Below are 23912 nucleotides of genomic sequence, written 5' to 3' on the forward strand. Positions count from 1 at the left end.
TTATAATAAGTGTATTATATTGTAGTCTATTAGTATCATGTAGCTGGAGTCACTAGCACTTCGTCTTGAGACTGTTAACCTTTGATTTTATGATCCCAGCGTTGGCAGTAGGATGGAAATCATTCCAAGAGCAAGCAGTGGAAAATTCACAGGCAACTCCTCCTATATTTCTTTATTATGCTCTTACATACCACGTTAAGTCCTTGCTTCTTTGTACACATCCCGGGTGTTTTGCATTTCCACCATACCTTTCCTCCTGAAGCCACCACTAGGGATCCGTGTTGTCTTCGTGCTTGGGGCACCCCCAACAAGCTAGAAAAGGGACAGATAATATAAGGACGTTCCTCCTTATTTCTTCAAAGCAGAGTCAGGGAATGAGAGTGAGTGGATGAGAATCACGCCAAACATATCGAAAAAACAACAGAGTAGGAGATTGGGAAATGAGGACTCAGATTTCTGTAACCTTGGGATCCATAGCTTTGCAGGATTGCCTCTACTTAAGCAAACTGTGTGTGTGTGTGTGCGGGGGGATCAACCCTACTTTTGGTTGTCTGGCTTTTTTAGGAATATCTTAAAGAAAATTTGAAGGCAAGAGCCCACTTCGAACAGTCTGGTTTACCTGGTAACTAAAGAAGAGAGTAAAGAAAGGCCCTTCAGCCTTCCTGCTGATTATGCAGAAGTGCTTATTACTAGGTTGGCTCACACGGTATTCACGATGGATCTAATCTTACCATTTCTCTCCTTCCTTTCCTCCTCCACTTCCTCTGTTTCTCCCTGGACATCTAATAGGTGGACAAGTCAACCGAGGCTCAGCGAGCTCGAGGCCTGCTGTGGAGACCATCAGGTGCCAGAGAGAGAATGGGGGCTGGAGCCCAGGATGCTGGGCTCAGTCTGGGCTGGCCCCCGTGGTAGCACAGGGTTGGGCAGAGAGGGAATGGGTTTCATGAAAAATAAAGGCAGGGGGCTTTCATCATATCTTAAAATCATTTCGTGGAGATGAGTTTCTTGAACTTTTGGGTTCAGGTTAATTGACTCTTTTCGCTAATATGCCCTCTGCATGCTTTTTGGCTTTACACACTTTTCCTATCAATCTTTTAACTTCCCCCAGATAATTGAAAATGGGCAAAAAAATTTTTTTAAGTGTCTTCAGAGTAGAAAAAAGAAATTCCCCTGGGCAACCACTGTTAATATGTTTACATATTGCCTTCTGGCTCTCTGGGGTCTTACATCTTTTAAAAATATATGTATAATTGAGATGATAGTGTATATAGTTTTGCACGTTGCTTTCTTTCTATCATTACAATTGAATCTAAAGGTTTTTGAGTCGTTTTGGTCAGATCTTTGTAGATCTTTTCAGTGGAGGCTGTCCGACATGTTCATAATAATTTGTGCCTTGCATTTGACTTTTTCCCTAGTGGTGTTGGCCATTCAGACTTGGATCTCATGAGTTAGAATGTGTGTGGACTGTGGCGGAATGGGCTTTCTAGTTTCTTGTCGAGGAATTACTAGACACCAGGATGACAACTGTTTCTCTGTGCGTGCATGTCTTTTAGTTGGTTCTCTTCTGGAAGTCTCCAACCTCTCCCTCCAATCTGCTCCCTCGAGCAACGACGCCTCTAAAACTTGGAATCAGAGCCTTCAGCCAAGTGGTATGTCTTCAACACCTTCCAAGCTTTTCTCAGGGAGGGCCTCAGCTTCGTGAGGGACAGGTGTGAGGCAGTGACTCAGGATGGTCACACCAATCCAGCTGGTCAGATTCGAGTAGCAACAGGCCACCATGTATTTTGACAAAAGATCAGAATACTGACAAACACTTTTATGTATGTATGTATGTATGTATGTATTTATTGACAAACACTTTTAGAAACTTTGGCCATATCCTTCCTCAAGTTGCGGAAAGGGACTGCGCACTCCTCCATCGCTGGTGAGCGTATCTTGTTCTGAGAGAATCTGTCCCTATCTGAAGAATGTGGCCATTTTTCTCAGGGAAAAGCTGAGACCAATGCAGCACCATCGTCTAAATAAGCCAAATCTCCCTCTTTTCCACTTGTTACTAATTCTCGTGTAAACACAAATTACACAATTCACTTGCTGAAGAAGCGCAAGGGCCTAGCAAGTTTTCCATAGGCCCCGGCACTGACATTTGGCCTTATTTTCCTGCAGGCCTGGTGCAGAGGCTTTACCAATGGAAGGTTTGGCCTCACATCCCCCCAACGACGGGATGTGTCGGGGGAACCTGAGGCAGGAGCCTCAGCGATGGGTGACTGAGGGGCTGGGCTGTGACCTCCCCACTTCTCACTGTCTCTGAATTGCATTTCATGTGACCCGCACAGCCCTTGAGGAGATGGGGGGATTCTCTCACTGGACGACAAACAGCCTCTGAGAAGAAAAGCTTTGGAGTCACTGCAGCGAGGGCTCTCCCCTGCAGTAGCGGCCTTCGGGGGAGAGGTTGTGTTGTCTTGTGCGGGGACAATACGGAGAGAACACGGGGAGGCCATGCCTTTCCCCTGCAGGCCGAGGCGGCGTGTTCCCAGCACCTTGCTGGACATGCAGGAGAGAAGGAATGCTGGTCTGGGATACAGAGTGCCAGGGAAACCCCACCATATGCTTAAGACATGAGACTAATTAACATCTGGCCCGTGTTCCTCCAATTAACTTTCCCTCCGCAAGAAACACTACCCTTACTGCGCCCCCTCCTCCACAACGTTCAGAGCCAAACCCCAAAAACAAGGCCAATTAATTTAACAAACTTTTATCATTCTGTGCCCTACCCCCGTCCCTTGGCTCTAATCGCCATAGTTTTTGGTGACAGCGTCTAATGATTTCTTGAGTGAAATACAGTATCATTGGGGTTACGTGGTTTCTAGAAAGTTTTTCTTTTTTTTTTTTCTTCTTTCTCTCTCTCTCTTTTTTCCGTTATGTTGTATACAAAAATGGGCCAACTTGGCTGCATTTAGGGTTCATCAACCATTGCAAATGATTCTTCAAATGTTTTGGGTTTGGTAAAACCTAAAACACATTTTGCCAAGCACTTTTCCTCCTTAATTTTTCAAACTGTGTATTTTAGGGAAAATTTGATCCATATGGTTTTGATTCATTTACTCTTATATCATTGACATTTTTTTTTTCCTACGGAGCCATTTGATATCCAAGAAGCTTTCTGAGCCTTTCCTCCGTTCATTTTAAGCATTTTCTTCCTTAAAAAGAGGAAGTCCTCTTTGCAACCTCAGAGGCCATAAATTTTGAGCACTCTCTCAATTCAGCAATACTTAAAAATACATTTGGTATAAATCTGGATTATTATGAACACATTTTATGTTTAGAGCAGATGGGCAGAGATTTTTGTTTCTGGTTTATGAGTGAAACCAATGACAAAATAAGAAAATAGGCTTAGATTACCAAAAAAAAGTTTTGTTTTGAGGAACGTTTAACTGTTATTAATAAACCCGTATGGTAAGAGCTATGCTCGGAGGCCTCATTTCAAATTTTCATCCAGGTCTTGGATAAGATGTAATTGAATAACCGGTACACCTGTCCTATTTCATGGATAATCTACTGAGGAAAGAAAAAAATTCCCATAAAGTCCTGCGTACCAGGCTTAAAAATGCTTGGATGTTTGCTTGCCGCTCAACACTTCCGAAATGGAGCATACATAGGTCTGCACACCTCATCGAGCCTGTGGACCACGCGTCCGTCAAGTGTGGTCGCACGATCACAGCTCTGTGGGGATGGGACAGACCCAAGAAAGAGCAGATAGACCGTCATACGGACGAGGCTGTGGTTAATGGCAGAAGACAACTGGGATCAACTTTTGTTCTTATTCACATTTTACAAAAGCAAACCTTTAAGTCAACCACCCATCCCGTTGCCTTTAAAGAATAATATTAAAATTGAGATTATTAGTGTGTAATGTATGTAAATTGCATATTTGGTGGCAGCCACGCTTGTTAGGGAGCTTCTTCATTTCATGCATATATGTATTAGACCATCGTGGTTCCATTTCAAATCAGATTTCAATTGCTTAGCCCAGTGTCTTTTGACAAACATTTGTTAATCCCGAAACTTATTAGGGAGAAGCATTTAAGTGTTAATATGTGTACACAGAACTCAAGAATCCTTTTGATTTTGCTTGTCATTTCTTGCACCACAGTGTTCACAATTATCTCAGATTCCTTAGCTGCAGGGCAAGATGATGGTTCTTTGTCCAGCGAAGGAATAGGGGCTTTACCGCGGATCAGCTTGTTACGTGGATGAGGTATCGTCATTAGGAACAGTTGTGATGGATGTTTTTTTGCTGCATGCATGGAAGGAGAAATCTTTTGCACCGTGGCCTGGTAACTCCTTGACCTTTTCTTAGACCATTGATCCACGGGAAGGTGGTAAGGTTGACCCTGCTGGCGGGGCCGGCTTCCATTCCGGCTGTTTCTTTGGCCATCTTGGGGGACACGTGCAGAATCTGCTCAAGGCCAGGCCGTTGGTTTGGTCCATCTCACCCACAGGTTGCAGAATCGATGCCCTTAGCCCCGTGCAGAGCCAGACTGGCAGGTGGCCTGCCACCAACCCGCTTCCCAACAGAGGCACTTCCTTCCCTTTACACTCTCCAGAAACTCACCTGTGGAGGAAAAGGGAGTGATTTTGATTAAGGAGATTGGTTGGGTGTCAAACAAAGCTGGGCCGGAGAGACATTCCATGCAAAAGAGGCTGCCCCCGCCCCCAGCCTCCTTCTGTTTCATCTCTGGGGCAGCCTGGGAGCTCGAGGCAGGGATGCAGAGGCACCTGGGGTTGCGAAGGCTCCAGGCTGCTTATGCCCGTCAATGAGCCCACCTGGGCTCCACCAGGATCACCGGTGACCACACGTGTTTCCAGTGGGCTCTGCTCCTTGGGGGGCACGTCGCTGTAATCCGTTTGTGGGAACAGGGCAGGCCGGAGCCCAGGCACTTGCTCCCCTCACAGAAGAGGCGGCGAGCCCTGCTTTATGTCACCTCTGGCAGGGCCTCTTGACTTTGTTACGGAATGCGGGAGAGTTTTGCAAGAAACAACTACTTGGCCCAAATTCCTTTTTTTTTTTTTTTTTTTTTTTAAAGAAGGCAGGGAGCAGCAGCATCAGTGACCGAGCCTTACATCATCTCCCTGAAATGAGCCACAAGCAAACCTTTCTTGCCGAATTAAGTGTGTGTGTGTCTGCTGAACTGATTCAAAGAGAAACACCGTCAGCTACTTTCCCCCGTACGTTGGACACATCGGATGAAGCAACCCTCTGGTTTGGGGGCCCATTTGAATTCCTTTAGCCATCAGGGAGGCACAATGGAGTGCGATAGCTAGGCCTACAACTAAGCTACTAGAATAAAAAGTTTGTCTTTGTAGCCAGTAAGGCATAGGCAAGCCGTGCTGGATTCTAGTGTGAGGCCAAGGGTCTGAATCAACCCTTTATATGTGGTTGGAATGCGATGTAAAGCTTTTAATTTATTACTGCATTTGCAAAATGGCAATATCTACAGAAATCTGAATACTTGCATATTTATTCAATTAGGGGCTGAATGTATGCTTTGTACTGCAGACACAGAGGACTGGACTTACTCATTAGTTGTGTACTATTTTTTGTTTTCTTTTTTTTCTAAAGAAATCTGTTTCTGCGAAACAGTCTGGGTCTCATCAGAGGTGTGTATTTTTGAATGTACGGTATAATACTTAAAAATTACTCTTGACATTTTAGCTAGAGTTGAGTGAACTAGAGTACCGGAGGTTAGTGATTGCATCATTCCTGCTGGTCAACGAAAAAAGATGGGCAGTTGTGAGACCACGAATTTTGGAGACTCACAGGGTGGATTTCCACCCGGAAGGGAATCTTTCCTACCTGTGACAGGATGGCAGCCCGTTCCCAGCGCTGAACCCCTGAAGGCAGCGGGCGTTATTTAAAATAAATAACTTATCTTCTCATCTCACCAAAAGCTGAGGTCTCATTTTGGGCAGCTTGCATTAGAAGGATCTAATTAAACTTTTGATTGACGAACCATCTGCAACGCTGAGCCTCTATCTGTGTGACTCCACCAGAAAATTTGTAGGTCAGTGGCAACCCTGCAGGTAGAATTTTTTCTTTCAGCCTCCGTTGATGTACCTTGGTGTCTTTGTACCTTGTGAAAACACACAACACAACCAGGCTGTATTATATGACAATGCGCCACGGCCCCCTTCACCAGGAGCTTCTAGAGGCGTGGGACTGGGTCCCGATCATCCTGGAACACCCAGGAAAAAAGCAGGGCCTCATCATAAAGCCTCGGACCCCATAGTGGGCTGCCTGAAATGGCGGTTTGGGGAGAATGGATTCTGAATCAACAGTTTGCTAAATGTTACAAATTATAGCCCTTTTTCTTTCTTTCTTTTCTTTCTTTCTTTCTTTCTTTCTTTCTTTCTTTCTTTCTTTCTTTCTTTCTTTCTTTCTTTCTTTCTTCTTTCTTTCTTCTTTTTTTTTTTTTTAAGATTTTATTTATTTATTTGAGAGAGAGAAACCGAGCACGAGCGGGGAGGAGGAGGCAGAGGGAGAAGCAGGCTTCCCCCTGAGCAGGGAGCTTGGCATGGGCTCGATCCCAGGACCCAGGATCATGACCTGAGCCCAAGGCAGGTGCTTCACCAACAGAGCCCCCCGCCCAGGCTCCCCCCAACCCCGCCGCCTTTCAAAGTCCCAGGGCACATTAGCCTACTAAGGCTCTGACAAGTCTCGCAGTGTGGAAACATGTTTGTCTCACTCAGCGTTTTCTGGTTTAACTGTGGAGCCCTTTGGCTGCATATTAAACTATCAGGTTTCGAGGAACATTTCCTAGGAAGTGCTGAGTGAGACAAAACATGGGTGGAGACCCGCTCACGATTAGTCCACGTCTAAGACGTCTGCCTTGATTTTTTTTTTTGTTGTTTTTTTTACGCGTGATTCTTCTTTGTATGTGATGTCCGATGTTATCTTCCCCTTCCACCATCGTACCCCCATCTGTATGATAACTTAGCAGGCAAAAGAGTAATTTTAAGGAAGAGGCTGTAAACTGCTTAAAAATGTTCAGATAGACGTAGAGAGAGGAAGGAGCTCCTGTATAGTGACTCGACTGCTGTGGGGATGGAACACCCTGATGTAAAGAAGGGGCCTCCAGGTCAAAAGCACAGATTCCTAAGCTCAGGCGTCACTCGCCAGCTGGGTGTCTTCGGGCAGGTTGCCTAGACTATCTGAGCCTCTGTTTCATCTTGTCAGACTGGGAAGGTCTGAAAAAAGAATCGTCCTACAGAGTGAGGCTGAGAAACACGGTACTTTGGAAATTCAAACGCTTTTTGGTCAAGCACTCATGCGATTGCAGCAGGCCTCTCACTACTGTTTACTCCAAAATAGCTGGGAACCTCTGGGAGACGACACAGAACAAAACAAAACCTTTGTGTTTGTCCTGCCAAAGATGGCAAATGTGGAAACTGAAAAGAAAGGCAGTTTTGTGGTGGACTGGAGTGTTCTCAGGTATTCTACTCAGACATTTTAAAGAACTAAGGACTTGAACGGGTGTCCGTTCAGGAGCCAGTAATTGTAATGTGTTTGAGACATGATAGTCCCTAGAAATACAATGTGCAGAACTTGGTTGTGTTTGAGAAATTCAGTTTGCAATAACATAAGAACTCAGGATGGCAAAAAGAGCCAACGGTCCTTTATACCATGGATGGGGCCAGGAGTGGGGGAAAAGACCGGGTTATGCTAATGGTTTCCTTTTATTATTCTTATTTTGATTTACTGAAATGTAATATTGACCTGAACACATTTTTAAAGATCTATAGCCAGCTCCTGTGGTCCTGGATTCCTCAAAGATAAGCAAATCTGATAGAGGCTATGCTATTTCTTTCAGGAAAGAGTAAAGGTAGTTAAAACAACAGATGCAATGGAAAAGTCTTAGAAAGTAAGGGACGATCTTACCAAGTAATTTTGAGTTATCAAGCGGGGAATGTTCTTTTAATTGCTAAATTATAAGGACTCCTTAATAATAATATAAATCGCTAAATTTATAAGGACTTTGTCCTTATAAATCCTAGAGGATTTTTAAGTCCTAGAGGAGCAGAGTTCGTTTCTGCAGCTCAAAGAACTATGTAAGTGGTTTCACCGTGGGCCCTAGATGGTTCCAGCATACACATCCAGTTGACTATGCAAGAGGATACATAGCCACTGGCCAATTTATGATCAAGGACATAAGTAAATTTTCAGATAGAAAAGCAGCACAACATCTCTATTGGTTCAGCGCTCGTGGAACTGGGGTAATGGAGGGAATTGAAATACATAGGCTTTTAGGTTAGTGGGGTAGTAGCTGCTGTTCTTGGGAGACTGTACTCTCAGATGTTGTCCGATATCTAGAATTACTACAAGGTTCCATGCATCTTGTACAGATGCTTATTCCGCCTCACCACAAAGCCTGTGGAATAGGCCAGAACGTATTTCCTAAGAGGTATATTCATTCTTAGGCTTCTGCAAGGCTGTCCTCTGCTTTCCCACGGTTAATAGAGATAACCCTCTTGACATCTACTCATTAAATTAGTATCACTTGGTCTTTTCAGCTGACTCTTTCCTCTTTCTGAGAACACACTTTCTTTCACAGGAAAAGAAGGGTAGGGAAGCTTCTCTTCTGTGATCTTAGGCATTTAGTAGATGGAGTCCTATGACATTGACTTTGGGCAGCCATAGAACTATTTGCCTACATCACACTGGGTTTGGAGGAAAGAAGAGATTTCCTTGTTGAGATGGGCCACACCGTTTTCCTCCCTTAATAGGCTGTAATGTCTGTCTTCTGTGTTAGGGTATTGAGTGCAAGGGAAAATTTCAGGGGAAAGAGAATACAGTGCTGCCCAACATTCTTTGTTTCAGAGGGGCAGAGTTTAGATCCCTTTTTCTAGAAGCCAACATAGACTTCCAGTTTATAATATTTGTGTGTATGTGTGTGTGTGCACACGTGTGTGTGTATCTTAGAGCTGGGCAGTTAAGATGCAGCAAGATTTGCATTTATGAGTGGTCATGAGTGTGAATCTGCCCCGCAGTTCTTGAATGCAGGTTTACTTTATGGGCGATTAGAGATGAAGTTTTAATCTGTCTCCCTCAAGTATTGTGGGCTGGCCAAGTGTAGAGCTTTTCCCTTCCTAGATTTGGAATCCTAGGTCCCAAAGGGTCAATTAGTATTTAGCAAACATGTCCTGAGGTAGTCATGAAATTAAACCAAGATAGATGTCGGATTTTCCACAGTCATGTGTTCAGGCAGGTTTTTGAAGTGGTGACGGGTTTGATGGCTTACCTTTCGGAGGACAGCAGTGGTGGTGGTGGTGGTGGTAAGAGTTAACAGCAGGTAATGCCATTCCTCCCAGAGAGAGTTTGAGACTCTCTATGTTAAGTGATGAATGAGGGTATCTGACCCACATCTGTTTTACATTAGAATGGAACATTGCCCTGACATCGTTAGGAGCATTTGTCAAGATTCCCTGGACAGAGCTTCTGTAAATTACATGCTGCAAATGTGTCAGGGTCAGATAAGAGGATATCATTAACTCCCTCAAGTTAACTCAGGGCTGTGTCGGTCCACCTTAATAGGCTAACAGCCAACAATTTTCCTTGAGCCGTTTTGTTATATTTTTCATTCATAGAAGAAAAAAAGTCCATGCTATCCACTCCCCCCCCACCTCCAATATTGCACATGTTCTTTTCTCATAAATCATATTAATTGTAGACATGGTCACAAAGCATATTAAATGCAGGCATGCGTAAATGAATTAAAACATATGAGAATTTTATGACGACCCATGGTGGGTCTAACATGGTCAAATACCAACTGTATTAACTGGCATACTTTTTCATTTAGGTGGCATAGGCTTTTTCTGAATGGGCCTTATTTTATTGATAATAGATGGACACGATCATCATTGGCTGGAAGTAAACAATATATATATGCGCGTGTGTGTATGTGGGTGTACACGTCATTGTTGCAAGCTGTTCCTATGTCGAGTTTTGCCTGGATTTATATTTTAGTCAGCAGTGCCTGGAGAATATTGCTATCAATTTAACAGCTTAGCTCTATTGAGAAGTAGGTGCTCTAAAGCACTGAGGACATAAAAGTTATTCTGGGATGGGTCATGGGGCTGCAGAGGAGAGCACATCTGTCACTCAGAGTTTTTCTGAGACAAGACTTACTATGCTCTTTACAAATAGAACTTAGAATTACATGCAGCATATGAGCCACACTTGTCTGGCGCTCATACTCTTTAATCATGCATATTAAACATAGCTCCTTGCAAAATAGAAGCTAAGGAGCCAAGGATTGAAATAAAAATGAAGGATGTGTTTAGCTGGATATTTTACAAGCACTGGTTTTTCTATCTGGTTGGGTAAAGAAAGGGCGGGCATGCCCTCCCCGTAACTGTGGGTGTGGGTGAGAAGGTCACCATTCTTACCTTAAAGAAACTTCTGCCCTCAGGCAACTTCCCTCTTACAGCTTTTAAGCAGACAGGGCCAAAAATCTAATTATTTAGATTCTAATCAACTGCAGGATAATTCCTAAGGCATTTGAATCTGAAGGCAACATTCTGGTTCTCAGTTGTTCACATTTAGGCATTTCAAGGCTCAAGGATACAGTCAGTGAAATTTAACCATCAGAGGACTCCTGTAGCATCTGTGCTAGCAAAACACATTTAGACATGTGAGCATTTTGGCTTGGTTTTGAAAATAAATTGTATCCAAATTAAAAATATATATAGCCAGTAAACACAGTTTTGGAGGGGGAAGGTAGAAACTTAAAAAGCAAACCTCTTTATATCATATGTAGCTGTATTTCACAGCTATATTTTCTAAAACATACAGAAACGTGTATCATTAAATGTTAAATCACAAGGATATCTGATTACTTAAGAATCAAAAAGAAAGTAAGGACACGAACCAGGATCCCTACTAAGGAAAAAAGACGCGCCTGGATGTACAGCATAATTTGCTAAATCATTTGAGATTTCTGATTAGCTCTGAGCCCTTGCAACTGACAGCAAAACCATAACACTTAGGCTAAGACAAATATTTTCCAGATACATCGTTTTGAACGTAAGTCTTCATTTGGCCTACAGATTTTTATCTTTTATATTTAATCATACGATAGGAAAATTAATTCAAGAGAAATATGGCATGAAGCAATGGTAAAAAGGCTCATTTTTCCTGAACCATATAATCTTCCAATCAAGATATAAACAACCTATTTGGAATTCTGAAACTTGAAATGACCTTCAAGAATCTTTTGAAAATGTCTCTAATAATTCAAATGACGGAGAGATCAGAGTAAGTGTTGGCACACGATTCTAAGGCTTTGGATTTTTTAAAAAGGTTATCCATAAAACCGTTTAGAAAGGTTGTCTCAGAAGTGTTTTTGGAGGTAACGATTTACAAATATACTTAATAGTTGTTGTTTTTTTCCCCAGACGTGTTACCTAGGAGTTGTACTCAATGCGAAATTCTCTTCCTACATCCCTTCCCAGTGGGCAGAACAGGGAACGTTATTATAGGAAAATTCTTTCTGGTCATTGCATCTCCTGGACTTACCTGCCATTTAGTAAGAGTGTGGTCAGTGTTCCGTAGACAGAAATGAATAGCCCTGAGTTTATTTATTTTTCTTTGAAAAATAATAAATATACGTCCCTTAACCCCAAATTAAAAAAAAAATCAGGCAAATATGCCAGTCCTGTTAGTAGAAACAGCTTACTAGTGGTCTATGAGTGGGAGGAAAGACACCCCACTTTGCAGCAAATGAAGATTTTATCTTAGATTTTTGAATGACATATGGCTTGTAGGAAAAGCATATATATATATATATATATATATATATATATATATATATATATATATAAAAGAAGTGGTGACGATATTCTTAGACAATATGACTGGAAGACATTCCATAACCATATTTGTGGGAGTTTTAAGAAGTTCATTTACCAACTTGTTTGTACAGCGAAAAAGAAATTTCCATAGCTTCCCTCCAACCACATGAAATACAAAATAGCTTTTAAAGAAATGTACATAAAAGTGTAATGGGACCCTTCCATAGAGGTTTGAGGTTTTAAATGATGTTAGGGGAAAGTAATGCATTTTGTATTGATATGTTCACTATTTTTATTTTCCAACAGATTTCCTTTTCAATTTTCAATTAGAAGTTCTTAAAAAGATGTGTCTATTTCTCATGTTTTATCCACATGAAATATAGAAATAAACCATATTAGTTTCTAATTATTTGTTAATTTCCATTTTGGGCCATAGGTAGGAGAGTATTAGTGCCTCTTTCCCTTCCTTATACAATTCTCAAGAAAGAAATCGCGATGACAAATTGTGACCATCGCAGGGGAAATTAGAACTTGTGGTAGAATGTCTGTCTCTTGGACTCTATCAGGGAAGTCAAGGGGAGCAAGGATAATTGATCGTTGGTCCTTTTAATTTTTCACATTAACCATGGCAAATGCAGGGCTGCTGAGCTAAGGGCTCTTGCTCCAGCAGAAACTGTCCCTGGCTTTCCAGTATGTGCCATGGGTGATACTGAAAGGAAGACCCTGCATGGATTCCTTCTGTTCCATTGGGTCATGCTCCCAACGTCTTAAGGACACCGTGTCCTGGAACCTTAAGGGACTATCTTTCTGTTGCCCTGGGATGTTGCTCTGTGTCTTATCCATCCTCCGGGAGATGTACTTCTAGGTCTTAGATGTAAAGACCTGTCCTAAAGTATTTTCTAAATCAATAACTGCAGAAAGTTGCTCCATGAACATCATAAGCTGAATTTTGCTTACAGGAAGGAGTCATTTCTTCTCTTTTACAATCTTCATGGTTTCCTCCCGTGGACAGAATTATTACTGCTTTCAAAGTTATGCAAACGAGAAATATATGGCAGAGGCTTAAAAAAAGTTTATCACACAAATGTACATATAGCTCATGGGAGAGTGTGCATTTTTTTTTTATTTTTTTATTTTTATTTATGATAGTCACATAGAGAGAGAGAGAGAGGGAGGCAGAGACACAGGCAGAGGGAGAAGCAGGCTCCATGCACCGGGAGCCTGACGTGGGATTCGATCCCGGGTCTCCAGGATCGCGCCCTGGGCCAAAGGCAGGCGCCAAACCGCTGCGCCACCCAGGGATCCCGAGAGTGTGCATTTTTTGAATAACATTTTGCTCTGACTCTTCAACTATGATTGTGTTTAGAGTTTTCCATTTTCCCTTAAAGTGATATAATTTTAACTAAGTTTCAAGTAAGTATTTTCATGAAGGATGCTATTGATTTAAACATGACTCTATTTTATCCCGGTCCATTGGCCATTTTTTTCTTCTCTGGATTAACACAATCACAAAATTGCTTTTTTCCCCCTAAGAGTTTGTTTTTACTTAGCACAGTTTATTTACAGTAAAATATTTGCACCCTGTGTCATTATCATGGACGTGGTCACACTTGTTATATTTTTATCTTCCCCATCCATTCTTGCTCATCAGACCAAAGAGGTACCTTTGAGTTGAAAGGGAGCATGACATGCTTGACACTGAACAACCTCTATTTTAGATCCTTTTCTTCTAGTAGACATGCCTGAATAATTTGGGCTGCAATAAAATGCTTAATAATAAATTAGTATATCAATAGCATTTTTGTGAATCTTTCAAGTATATGTACCATAAATCACCTGTACAAACTCAGAGGCAAAAAAAAAAAAAAACAAAACAAAAACCCAAAACCCAAAACCCCAAAAACAAAGCAAAGCCATGTAGGTGGAAGAACATTCAGAAAATAACTTAAATGCATTCTGGGTTATGTTCAGGTTTTTTAAATGAGAAAATGAAGTAATTACTATAAACAGTGTTGGGTAGAGCCCATGAGGGCCCCACGTTCTGGTGACTGTCCTGGAATTCTGAATCTACTGGCTCTTTATTTTGTGACTCTCACTTTCCCCAAATCCCCAGTGAAATAAAACTACTCTCTGTCACATAGGATTATTTTTTAGAATACAAATCGTTCTTAAAGCTTTTTAAAATGCTATTTCACCATATAACTCAAGAAAATTTAGGTCCCCTGGACCATCTTTAAAAAAGTGGGTCTTGCCATGTTGCTTTCCGCATGCTGGCCCCCACTTCCCACACGCTCACACCCACAACGCAGATGAGAAGGCAGACAAGGAGACATACAGGGAAAGGTGAGGGAAATTGGTGGTTGGTTTAAAATAGAGGTAAAAAGGGTCTTCCATAGAAGGTGGTGAGCAGACCTGCCCCTTTTGTCTCTTGGGGCTGTTGAAAATAGATCAGTTTAAAGCTGAATTTCAAGCAGATTTTGTTTAGCTATGAGGATCACCCAGACACCTCCCAAAGGGGATTGTGGCATCGTTGGTTTTGGAATCTAATTTAAGCCATCTTCTCTGGGATGCAAGACTAGTCCCTCTGTCCCACCTTGCTGGCACCCCTAACATCCCGGGTTCTGTGTCCTGGATGACCTTGGTGGACACCATGAGGCCGAAGTCAGGGCTCGGGGCTTCCCGCTAACCTCCCCTCTTGTTCTTGCAACTTCAACCCCTGTGTGCTTCAGGCTTCCTCAGCTATGGCAGAGATATCACGGCCTCATGTGCGGCAAAGGGCTCCTGCACCCACACACTCGGGAAACAGGTCACCCTTTGTTGGAGGCTCTTCACCCAGTACCTGATTTCTTCTGCAGTTATTTCGTGACCCCTGCCGCTAGATGGGACAGGGTGGAGAAGAGTCACTCCCACCCTCTGGTGGCCTTTCCAGCTGCCAGATTAATTAGCCACTTACTTCCATGGCCAGGAGCTGCAAGGGTCAGCGAGCTTGAGTGTGCAAAACACATCCCTGTGCGATCTGAACCTTGTTCTGTGATCACAAGGTGGTGGGGGGGTTTTGTTTTTGTTTTTCCTTTTAACAGTTCTCGTTCTTCAGGGTTATTTACAAAACTGAACAGAGTTTTTACAACGTGCTTGCATTTGGAGCTTTTCTTCCCTTTTAACACCTTCTTGTATATTAAATGTTTAGATACGAAATGAGAAGACAAGTCATGGAGGCAGTTACTTACCTGGTGGAGAGTTAATTACCAGGTCCATCCATCCATCATCCTTCCTTCCTTCTTTCCTTCCCTCCCTCCCTAATATGTGTCAAGTACCATGTTAGGTGCTAGGAATATAAAGGTGAGTAGGTTATTGCCCTCAAAACTCTCATAATTCAAAATAGGTGACCAAAGTCATGACTGCACAGTGCGAGGGATGAGTTAAGCCCTCTGGGGCATCAGGGAGAGACTAATTATCTCTGATGACCTAAGGATGGCCAAGATAAGGAGAGGAACTTTCTTAAGAGGGAATACTACGTGGGCAGCCTGGGTGGCTCAGCGGTTTAGCACCGCCTTCAGCCCAGGGCGTGATCCTGGAGTCCCAGGATCGGGTCCCGCATCGGGTCCCTGCATGGAGCCTGCTTCTCCCTCGGCCTGTGTCTCTGCCTCTCTCTCTGTGTCTCTCATAAATAAATAAAATCTCTTAAAAAAAAAAACAAAAGAGGGGATACTACAAGAACAGATGCAGGTGTCTTAAAACATACACAAAATTTTATTTGAATCCATCGAATTTTAAAAAATATATAAGCTACTGTCTGTTTAAAGTCACATGTGAAACTTCCAGATGTACATATGATTATTCTGTGTTTGATATGAACAGATATAATTCCTCCCTCCTTCCTTCTGTTCCCCCTTCCTCCCCCCATCTTTGATATTCTATTTATTTATTTATTTATTTATTTATTTAGAAATTCTAGTCCGATTTTATCCCTGGAGGCGCGGCGAGGCTCGCTCTCCGCGTGTCCCCCCTGCGCCTCGAACCCGCCGTTCCCCTGGGCACCCCCCGGCCCGGCACCCGGCACCCAGCATCCCCCCCCCGTGGCACCCAGCCCCCTGCCGACAGCTGGGCCGTAAGAGCCGGTCGGCAAAGGCGCCCCGCGAGCTCACCGCCTGTCCCCTCCAGGTAATGGGACTGCTGGCCAACCACGGCGGCGTGCCGCACCAGCCCCAGACCGACTACGCTCTGTCGCCTCTCACCGGGGGCCTGGAACCTGCCACCACGGTGTCGGCCAGCTGCAGCCAGAGACTAGACCACATGAAGAGCTTGGACAGCCTGCCGACGTCTCAGTCCTACTGTCCACCCACCTACAGCAGCACGGGCTACAGCATGGACCCGGTGCCGGGCTACCAGTACGGGCAGTATGGACAAAGTGAGCCTCGGTCCCTCGGGGGCGGGATGGGCCCGGCGGCCCCTGGCAGCCTCGTGGCGAAGCGGCCGACGGTTCCGGCCGGGGCCCCCTTGCATAATTATTTTCTTGACCGATGTCAACAACATCTTGCGGTTATTAATTGCTGAGATGTGAAACCTGATTGCCACTAGGTAAAACACGAGGGTTGGCCAAAATGAAACAACCCCTGGCATTAGAAACACATGTTCTTAATGAGGTCAGCTCAAGGATCATCTGGGGTATAATCCCAAGGACACAGACTTGTGTCAAACTTGTCTCAGGAATAAAAATATTAGTCTCGATCCTTTGATACCACGGTATTAAATATGACATTGTCAGCCTGTAGCTGATTTTGCCCCGTGCTGTGAGTTGTCCTAGCGTGACCTAAAAAGCTACGTGTGTTTCCTTACAGGTGCCTTTCATTATCTCAAGCCAGATATCGCCTAAGTGAACTGTCCACTTGGAAGCTCAAACTGGCCCTGTTTCCGGTCTCCACAGCCTCCACGTGAAGGATCTTCTCAGAAAAAAAAGCAAATCACCTTTTTTTTGGGGTGGGGTGGGGTGGGGGGCAGTCTCTCCAAGGAGACGGAGAAGAGTGATTGATTTTTTTTTTTCCTCCAGTAGTTGGTTTCAAATTCTTTTGAACATGTCGGACAGAAGCAGCGGAAGGAAGGCAGGCCTGGAACAGTCAAAAGATAAATGCAACATTTTAAGGCAATGATTGAACGTGGCTACACATCAAATCCCCCGACTCTTTAGTGCCGATGATCAAGGAGCTAAAACATTCCATTTGTGTGTGTGCGTGCGCGTGCGCGCGTGTCTGTGTGTGTGAGGCTCATCCGGACTGGCTCAGGCACGCAGAATGTTCTAAAACCTAGGCGGAGAGCACTCTAAATATAACCCGGTTGATGCTCGATGCTGACACTTAGACAATTGAAAAACTGCTCACGTACCGAAGCAGGAATGGAGGAGTCCTTGACTTTTACACACTGGAAATTGATATAAAAAGAAATGGCACCATTTTTTTTTTTTTTTTTTTTTTTTTTTTAGGAAGTTAGGCTAGATGTAAAGGACCTCCCAAATAAATTATTTGTGATCTCGTCCTCATTGGTAACCCGGTTGTCAATAAACATCCCGGGCGGACGGCCTTGCTACCAGGATGTGGGATGGCAGGAAGAGAAGCTCGTCTCCTTCCCCGGGGGGGGGGGGGGGCAGGTATGGGACATTTTCCCCCCGTTCATTTTCATTTTGAAGCCAACCTGGCCGGGTGGGGGAGGGCGCGGTGGAGAAGAAGTGACGTGCATTCCCACAGCTGCTTATCGGTGTGCAATACTGTGTACCTCACGGACGCTTTGGCCACGGCCAGGGCCGTAGAAACAGAATCAGAACTCTATTTTTGCAGGTGCTTTATTTTCGCAGCCCATGATTCATTGCAGTAGGATGCGTGACGTTCGCCATTTAATGGACATCCAACACCCGGCTTGCTCCTTTGGACTAGAGACCGTGTTCCAGAATAACACTTTTAAGATGACGACGTTTACATTCTTCTCTTTTTCTATGAAAGGCAGGGCAAGAGCAGAAATGTCCACGTGGCTCTCATGTACTGTTTAAATTATACAAGGATACCCAATATTAAAAGATTATAGGAACTGAGGTTTACATACGTTTGTGTGGTGACATTGTAGAATGTCAATAAATTTGTTTTTCGAGGTGTTAAGAGGAACGAGAAGGTGGAAGGCAGTGTTATTTATTTCTTTCAATTCTTGGAACCATGAACGAGGTAGGCACAAATACATTCCCTTTAGAGTTAGGAGCGATGACGTAGTGGGTTAGTGAGACTAGACGTAGTTTCAGGTTAGTTCATACATTGGTCGTAGAGGGTGATGGGTCGAGAGAAGTGCTATCTTTGTGTTGCAGCCTCAACCAACAACGATGTGTTGTAAAAATGTCTTTCATGTAAAAAGTGCAGTAAATATTTACTATTTATAATGAATAAACAGTTATGAGAATTTGCCCAGCACTGCTTTTTTGGGGAAACTGGCGGTGAATATAGCGCCAATAAAAACTTGCATCTGAAAAGTGACCAGAACACGTGCTTTGAGGCCAGCGGGGCCCTTTGGGATCAGATGGTAACGTCTACAGATAGGGTCACACATCCCACTCTCGTGTTCTCTGGAAGAAGCTTGGCGAAGCACACTTTTTAAGTGATGGAAGCTTTAACATTTGTAGACGTCGTATTAGAAAGGCCCTTACGTCCACGTTTCCCTCTCTCTGGTCCTCGGAGCTAGCAAATCCCTTCACTATCACGGCGGGAGCGTGTCTTCCAGACAGAGTGCCTTCTCCGTCTTCATCCCCAGTGGTCATCGCCACCGGAATTTTTATTGAAAGCTTTCATATTGGGTCATTCATTTTATTTTAGAAGCTTTTTTCACCCTTCATGGCAAACCTCGCAGCCCATTCATTTCATTCATTCTTTCCTCCTCCTTCTGCTCCCCTTCCTTTCCTGCGTCCCTCCCCTGCTCCCTCTCTCCCTTCAATACTTTGCAAACCGTTGACCGAGAGTCTGAACGTGCCAAGCGTGGTGCTTGGTCCTGGCATTGGGCGATGCTGACAGCCTCGTGGCGCGCCGGGGGAGGAAATGCACAGTCGCAAGAAAGCGTGAAGACTGTTTTTATCGAGCAAATAATCACAACACCCTCTGAGGCTCTTACTTGCGTTAACCCATTTTCTCCTCCCGACATCTTCTGTGAGGCAGGCGTCATTGACATTCCTATTTCACAGAGGAGGAAACTGAGGCATAAGATGCTTATGTGAGATGAACCGGCGGCAGAGCTGGGATTTGAGTCCAGGCAGACCGATTCCAGAGCCTATGCACCCATACTCCCCCTTCTGCCTCCTTAAGTCCAGACCAGTGACGGAAAACCCACCTTATGGTCAAAGATCCAGAAAGATCTAAAGGAGCTCTGTCCAATTCAGTCAGCGGCTAGCCACGCGTGGCTCTTCAAATTTATAATAATTAGAAGTGAACAAAGCTAAACACTTGACCCCGCAGGTGCACCAGCTGCATCTCAAGTGGGCATATGGGGCCACGTGGATCAGGGCCCGGCTGTCATTGCAGAACCTTCTGCTCCTCAGTGCTGATCTAAGGCATGTCTTCCTAAACCCCCAGACTTGGGGCAGCCTGGGTGGCTCAGCGGTTTAGCGCCACCTTCAGCTTGGGGTGTGATCCTGGGGTCCCGGGATCGAGTCCTGTGTCGGTTTCCTGCATGGGGCCTGCTGCTCCCTCGGCCTGTGTCTCTGCCTCTCTCTCTCTCTGTCTGTCTCTCTGTCTCTCATGAATAAATAAACAAACAAAAACCCAAACAACCCTGGACTTGAAGGGCAGTAGGTGAAATTTCCGAATTCTTTAAATGTGTTAGATGTTCTTAGCTCACGTGCTCGTCCTTCCAGTCAAATATGTTGCTCTTTTCCTGACAATTGTCTATTCCAAAAATATTTTAAGAAGACGAAAGGAAGGTGATCTTTACTAAACATTTTTGTTGTCTTGTCCTCCCCCAATCCTGTGAGGTGGGCAACCTTAGCCCCAAGTGACAGATGAGTGCACCGAGGTCCCGAGCTAGTCCTTAGTCCGGCCGACATCATAAGTCATCAGAAACAGTAGAAGCAGCCTTTGACCTCTGCCCTGCCGGGCGGGCCGTCTTGGTGTTCCAGATCCTGGCGGCAACACGCACTCCGTCATAGCAGCGCATCCTCATGTCAAAGGCAGGTTGAAAGCAGGTATTACGAAAAGTAATTCGCACCCAGGACAAGAGAGCAATGCTTCCAGGAGGTGAGACTACGCGACAGGAACCCACCTTCCGTGTCATCCTCTCCTCTCTCAGTCCTAGAATTTGGCACACATGGCTCATCTCTCTCCCTTTTTAAAGAATTTTTAAAAAAAGTTTATTTGAGAGAGAGCGAGAGAGCGAGAGAGAGAGAGAGAGCGAGCGAGAGAATGAGCAGGGCAGGGGCACAGGCAGAGGGAGAAGCAGGCTCCCCGCTGAGCGGGGAGCCCGACACAGGCTTTGATCCCAGGACCCTGAGACCATGACCTGAGCCGAAGGCAGATGCTTCACCGACTGAGTCCCCCAGGTACTCTGCTCATATCTCTTTGATATACTTTTTTATGCCCTTATTTCTGCATATCTCTGAGGTCTCTTGCTCAGTATTTTTTTTTTAAGATTTTATTTATTTATTCATGGGAGACACACACACACACACACACACACATACACACACAGAGGCAGAGACACAGGCAGAGGGAGAAGCAGGCTCCCTGCAGGGAGCCTGATGCGGGACTCGATCCTGGGACTCCAGGCCCTGGGCTGAAGGCGGCGCTAAACCGCTGAGCCACCCGGGCTGCCCCTATTGCTCAGTTCTTATTTCCTATGTTGAAAATCGCTATAAATCAATTTTTCCCTGACTTAAAAAAATTCTCTTTTGGTTTGTATCTAATCAATGTCCAGAGGAATGAGGACTTGGTTCCCACAATCCAAACTCCCCCTGTCAGAGTCCTTGCTCTCATTCCCTGGGACAAGCTATATCTAAGGACTTTGAACTTTCAACTGAGCCTGAATCTGACTCTGCATAGAGAGGTTCGCCTTTGCCCATATAGCTATACAATTTAGTTTGAGAACTTAAAAGGGAAAACTAAACATTAGAACTTAAAATTATTAAATAATGGAATTACTAATGTCCATTGCTGAGTCATTCCATCCTCGGCAGCCATTTTCCTAAGAATAGGTGTCATATTCCACATCTGTGATGGACACAAACATGTTTTTTGGCCCCACTTGGAAAGATATTTTCACACACACTTGGATATTTGGGGAACGTTCTGTGTTAGGAGGAATCTTCATTAGTGCTGGCAGTGGAACCAGCACAACGGACAGGGTCACTGGCTCATGGATGTGAATTTCAAAAGAGTCTTAAATGGGGGGAGGAGATGGATTGATTGATGTCTTTTGTGCAGACATGGCATGGAAGACTCCATCCTCAAACTACATAATTACCACATGGAACCAGAACCAAGATGTCTATAGAAAGGAAATCTATTTGGGGATGAAGGCTTGGGCCTCAATCATTCTGAGTAAATGAATTTTGGTGTTTGATCATTTATGGATCAGGAGAACTGGTGTCAAACATTGAGGAGTAGAGCAAATGGCAAGTGGCAGTTTTTATGCAAAGCAATCCACGAGGCCAGCATCAGCCCTAGACAAGCACTCATGGGTCTGGAATCTGTGTTGGATGATATGTGAAAGGAAGAGAAAAAACAGACCCAGAATCAGGCTTCTTGTCCAATGCTGGTGATATAAGCTAGTCTCTCTCTCATAGATCTATTCTTTGGTATCACAGACCATTTTCTCCCAAGAACCTAGCACCGTGTCTGATCCATAATGAGCACTCAGTTTCTGTTTATGAATAAATGAATAAATAAGTGAGTGAATGAAAAGTGCCTCTCTTGTACTGTCCCAACAACACCTTTTGAAGAAGGAGCTCAACCTCAAGCGTGTGTGGATTAGAGCGAACAAGTTTGATGTTGCAGTGATCCCTGGGTAATGGGACCAGCTAGCTGAGTGGCTAATGTAAAACCAAAGGTACACAGATTGTCTTGAGATTAGATTAGTACAAAGCCTTTGGGAAAGAGCGGAGGCAGGGAGACCTAAAAAGTCACTTGAGAGCCATATTTCTGGTTTTCTGACTGATGCAGATGCACAAGGCAGTGAAAGAGCCAGTTGGTTGATTGCTGAGAGTACTGGTTCCCAGCCTAGCTGTACGGTAACCTAATTATGAAAAACAAAACAACAACAACAACAAACCAACAAACAAACTCTAGTGTCTGGACCCCCCCAGATCTGTGACTCAGAATCCAGAGAGATGGCACAGAAAGGATCGATGAAGCAAGAGTGTAGAGAGAAGCCTTTGGCTGGATTGAATCCTGGGCCACAGTTTACCAGGCAACTGGACCTGTTTTCTAGGGCTCGAAGTCATGGTCAGGGTCCTTCATCACAGCACAGCTGCGAGAAGTCACTTTGATATATGGAGTCCCCTTAGCCTTATCTTCCACCAGTTTTCAAACCAGAAGGAAAGATGTGAAGAGGCAGCAGCTCAGTGATGCCAAACAATGGTGAGATCTGTGAAATTGCTTTTGGACTGGCATTGCACTATGAGACCGTCATAGCTCTGGCTGGACGTCTACAAAGCCTTACTACACCAAAATCGGTAGTGCTTGGGCTTTTCCCAAGTGGTGCCTTGACATCTTGTGCCCCAGGCTCTTGGGATCCTGTGGCATTCAGGAGAGTCTCAATCATGGGACTAAACACATACCCTTCTTTTGGTCCTGCTCATTCGGCTCACCCACTCCACGAAGCTGAGCTCCCAAGCTTTGAACAGAATCCCCACAAATGCCAGCTCTTCTTACTACTTGTAGAGTCAGGGAGGTAGGCAGTGGTTTCTATTTCCTAATTAATTCATTAGTTGGATCCTTATTGAGCTACTCCTGTGTGCTGGGCAGTGAGACCTTAATGGAAGGTAAGGCAGTTCTAGTTGCCAAAAGACCCCACCTCTGAGTGAGCTGGATTAGTAAACAATGTGTTAGGAGACAAAGTGATATGTAAGGAAAAGTTAGTATGGAAATATGAGGAGAGGGCGCCTCATTCCACCTGGCATTGGGACACTTTTCACAGGAAGTGACCCTGGAGCAAAACATCTAAGGATAAAGAGGAAGTTCCCTGGCAGGTGCAGGGCCAAAGGGTGAGTCAGTTCTGTGTAGGTTTGATGGCAGGTGTGGGGCTGCCAGACGGAAAAAGCCAGGGAGGTCGGTCAGGGGCTGGGCCTCCCAGATTCTTCAGTAAGACTGGTTCAAAGGCAGAGCTTTCTGGGAATCCCTAGTTTACAGAGGTCTAAGATATGAGATTAGGTTAAGTGGGGCAATTATGTTTTTCCTTAAAAATGGATTGAGAGACTTTCCACCTGAGAGGCCTGATAAGAAACTCAGAGGAGAAGGAGCATCTATCTACAATTATCACCTTCCTAAACAGACCCCCAAAGCTCGGTAGGGGTGTGATGCCTACTTGGTGGCCTCGCTCCGTTTTCATCAGTGAAGAGCTTGTTGTTGGCGGTCTGGAAGCTGCCCTGCCTTTCATTTCAGGCTGACTGGGATGACTCATGATTAGTAATCATCCAAACGTGGGTAATTGGGTGCTCACCTGGGGATGGGCCCCAAGATCTCTGTGCTCAACCTTGAAGCCTGAAGAGGGGAAGAAATGCCTTTCTTCTTCTTTTATCTTTAAGCTCCAAGTTTAAATTCTCCTTTCAGACAAACCGTACCCATCCCACCTTCCCAAACACACTCTCACAGGTCTTTTTGGTTATGTAAAGGAGAGCAAATGTCCTCTCTGGGATGGAGAGTAAAGACCATTTAGGTGTAGGTACAGAGTCTAGGAAACGAAGTGGCTTTGTAGAAGGATATCAAAGGTTATCTTTGCAGCTGGAGTCTTAGGTTTGCCTATGATATTTACTTGTAGGAAACCATTTATTTCTCTCTGGGCTTGGAAGAGTAGAAGGCTGCTGGAGGGAAGTAAACTGTTCCCAAAAG

At 44.4% G+C, this 23912-nt stretch overlaps 1 protein-coding gene across 3 annotated transcripts in view; it reads left to right on the forward strand.

The window, feature by feature from the left end:
• PAX3 (paired box 3) overlaps positions 1–18289 on the forward strand; it is a 99401-nt gene extending 81112 nt beyond the window's left edge. For 2 of the 3 annotated variants that reach the window (XM_077885683.1, XM_077885684.1), the window contains exons 8-9: positions 16012–16258; positions 16689–16832. In XM_077885683.1, coding sequence (XP_077741809.1) covers positions 16012–16258; positions 16689–16723 — 282 coding nt within the window. In that variant the 3' untranslated portion in view covers positions 16724–16832. Of the gene's footprint in view, positions 1–16011; positions 16259–16688; positions 16833–16900 lie in introns of those variants that run through there. The other variant, XM_077885682.1, reaches the window with a different exon arrangement.
• Positions 18290–23912: the final 5623 nt, after the last annotated feature.

Source organism: Canis aureus, chromosome 36 (assembly GCF_053574225.1).
Source record: "Canis aureus isolate CA01 chromosome 36, VMU_Caureus_v.1.0, whole genome shotgun sequence".
NCBI lineage: Eukaryota > Metazoa > Chordata > Mammalia > Carnivora > Canidae > Canis > Canis aureus.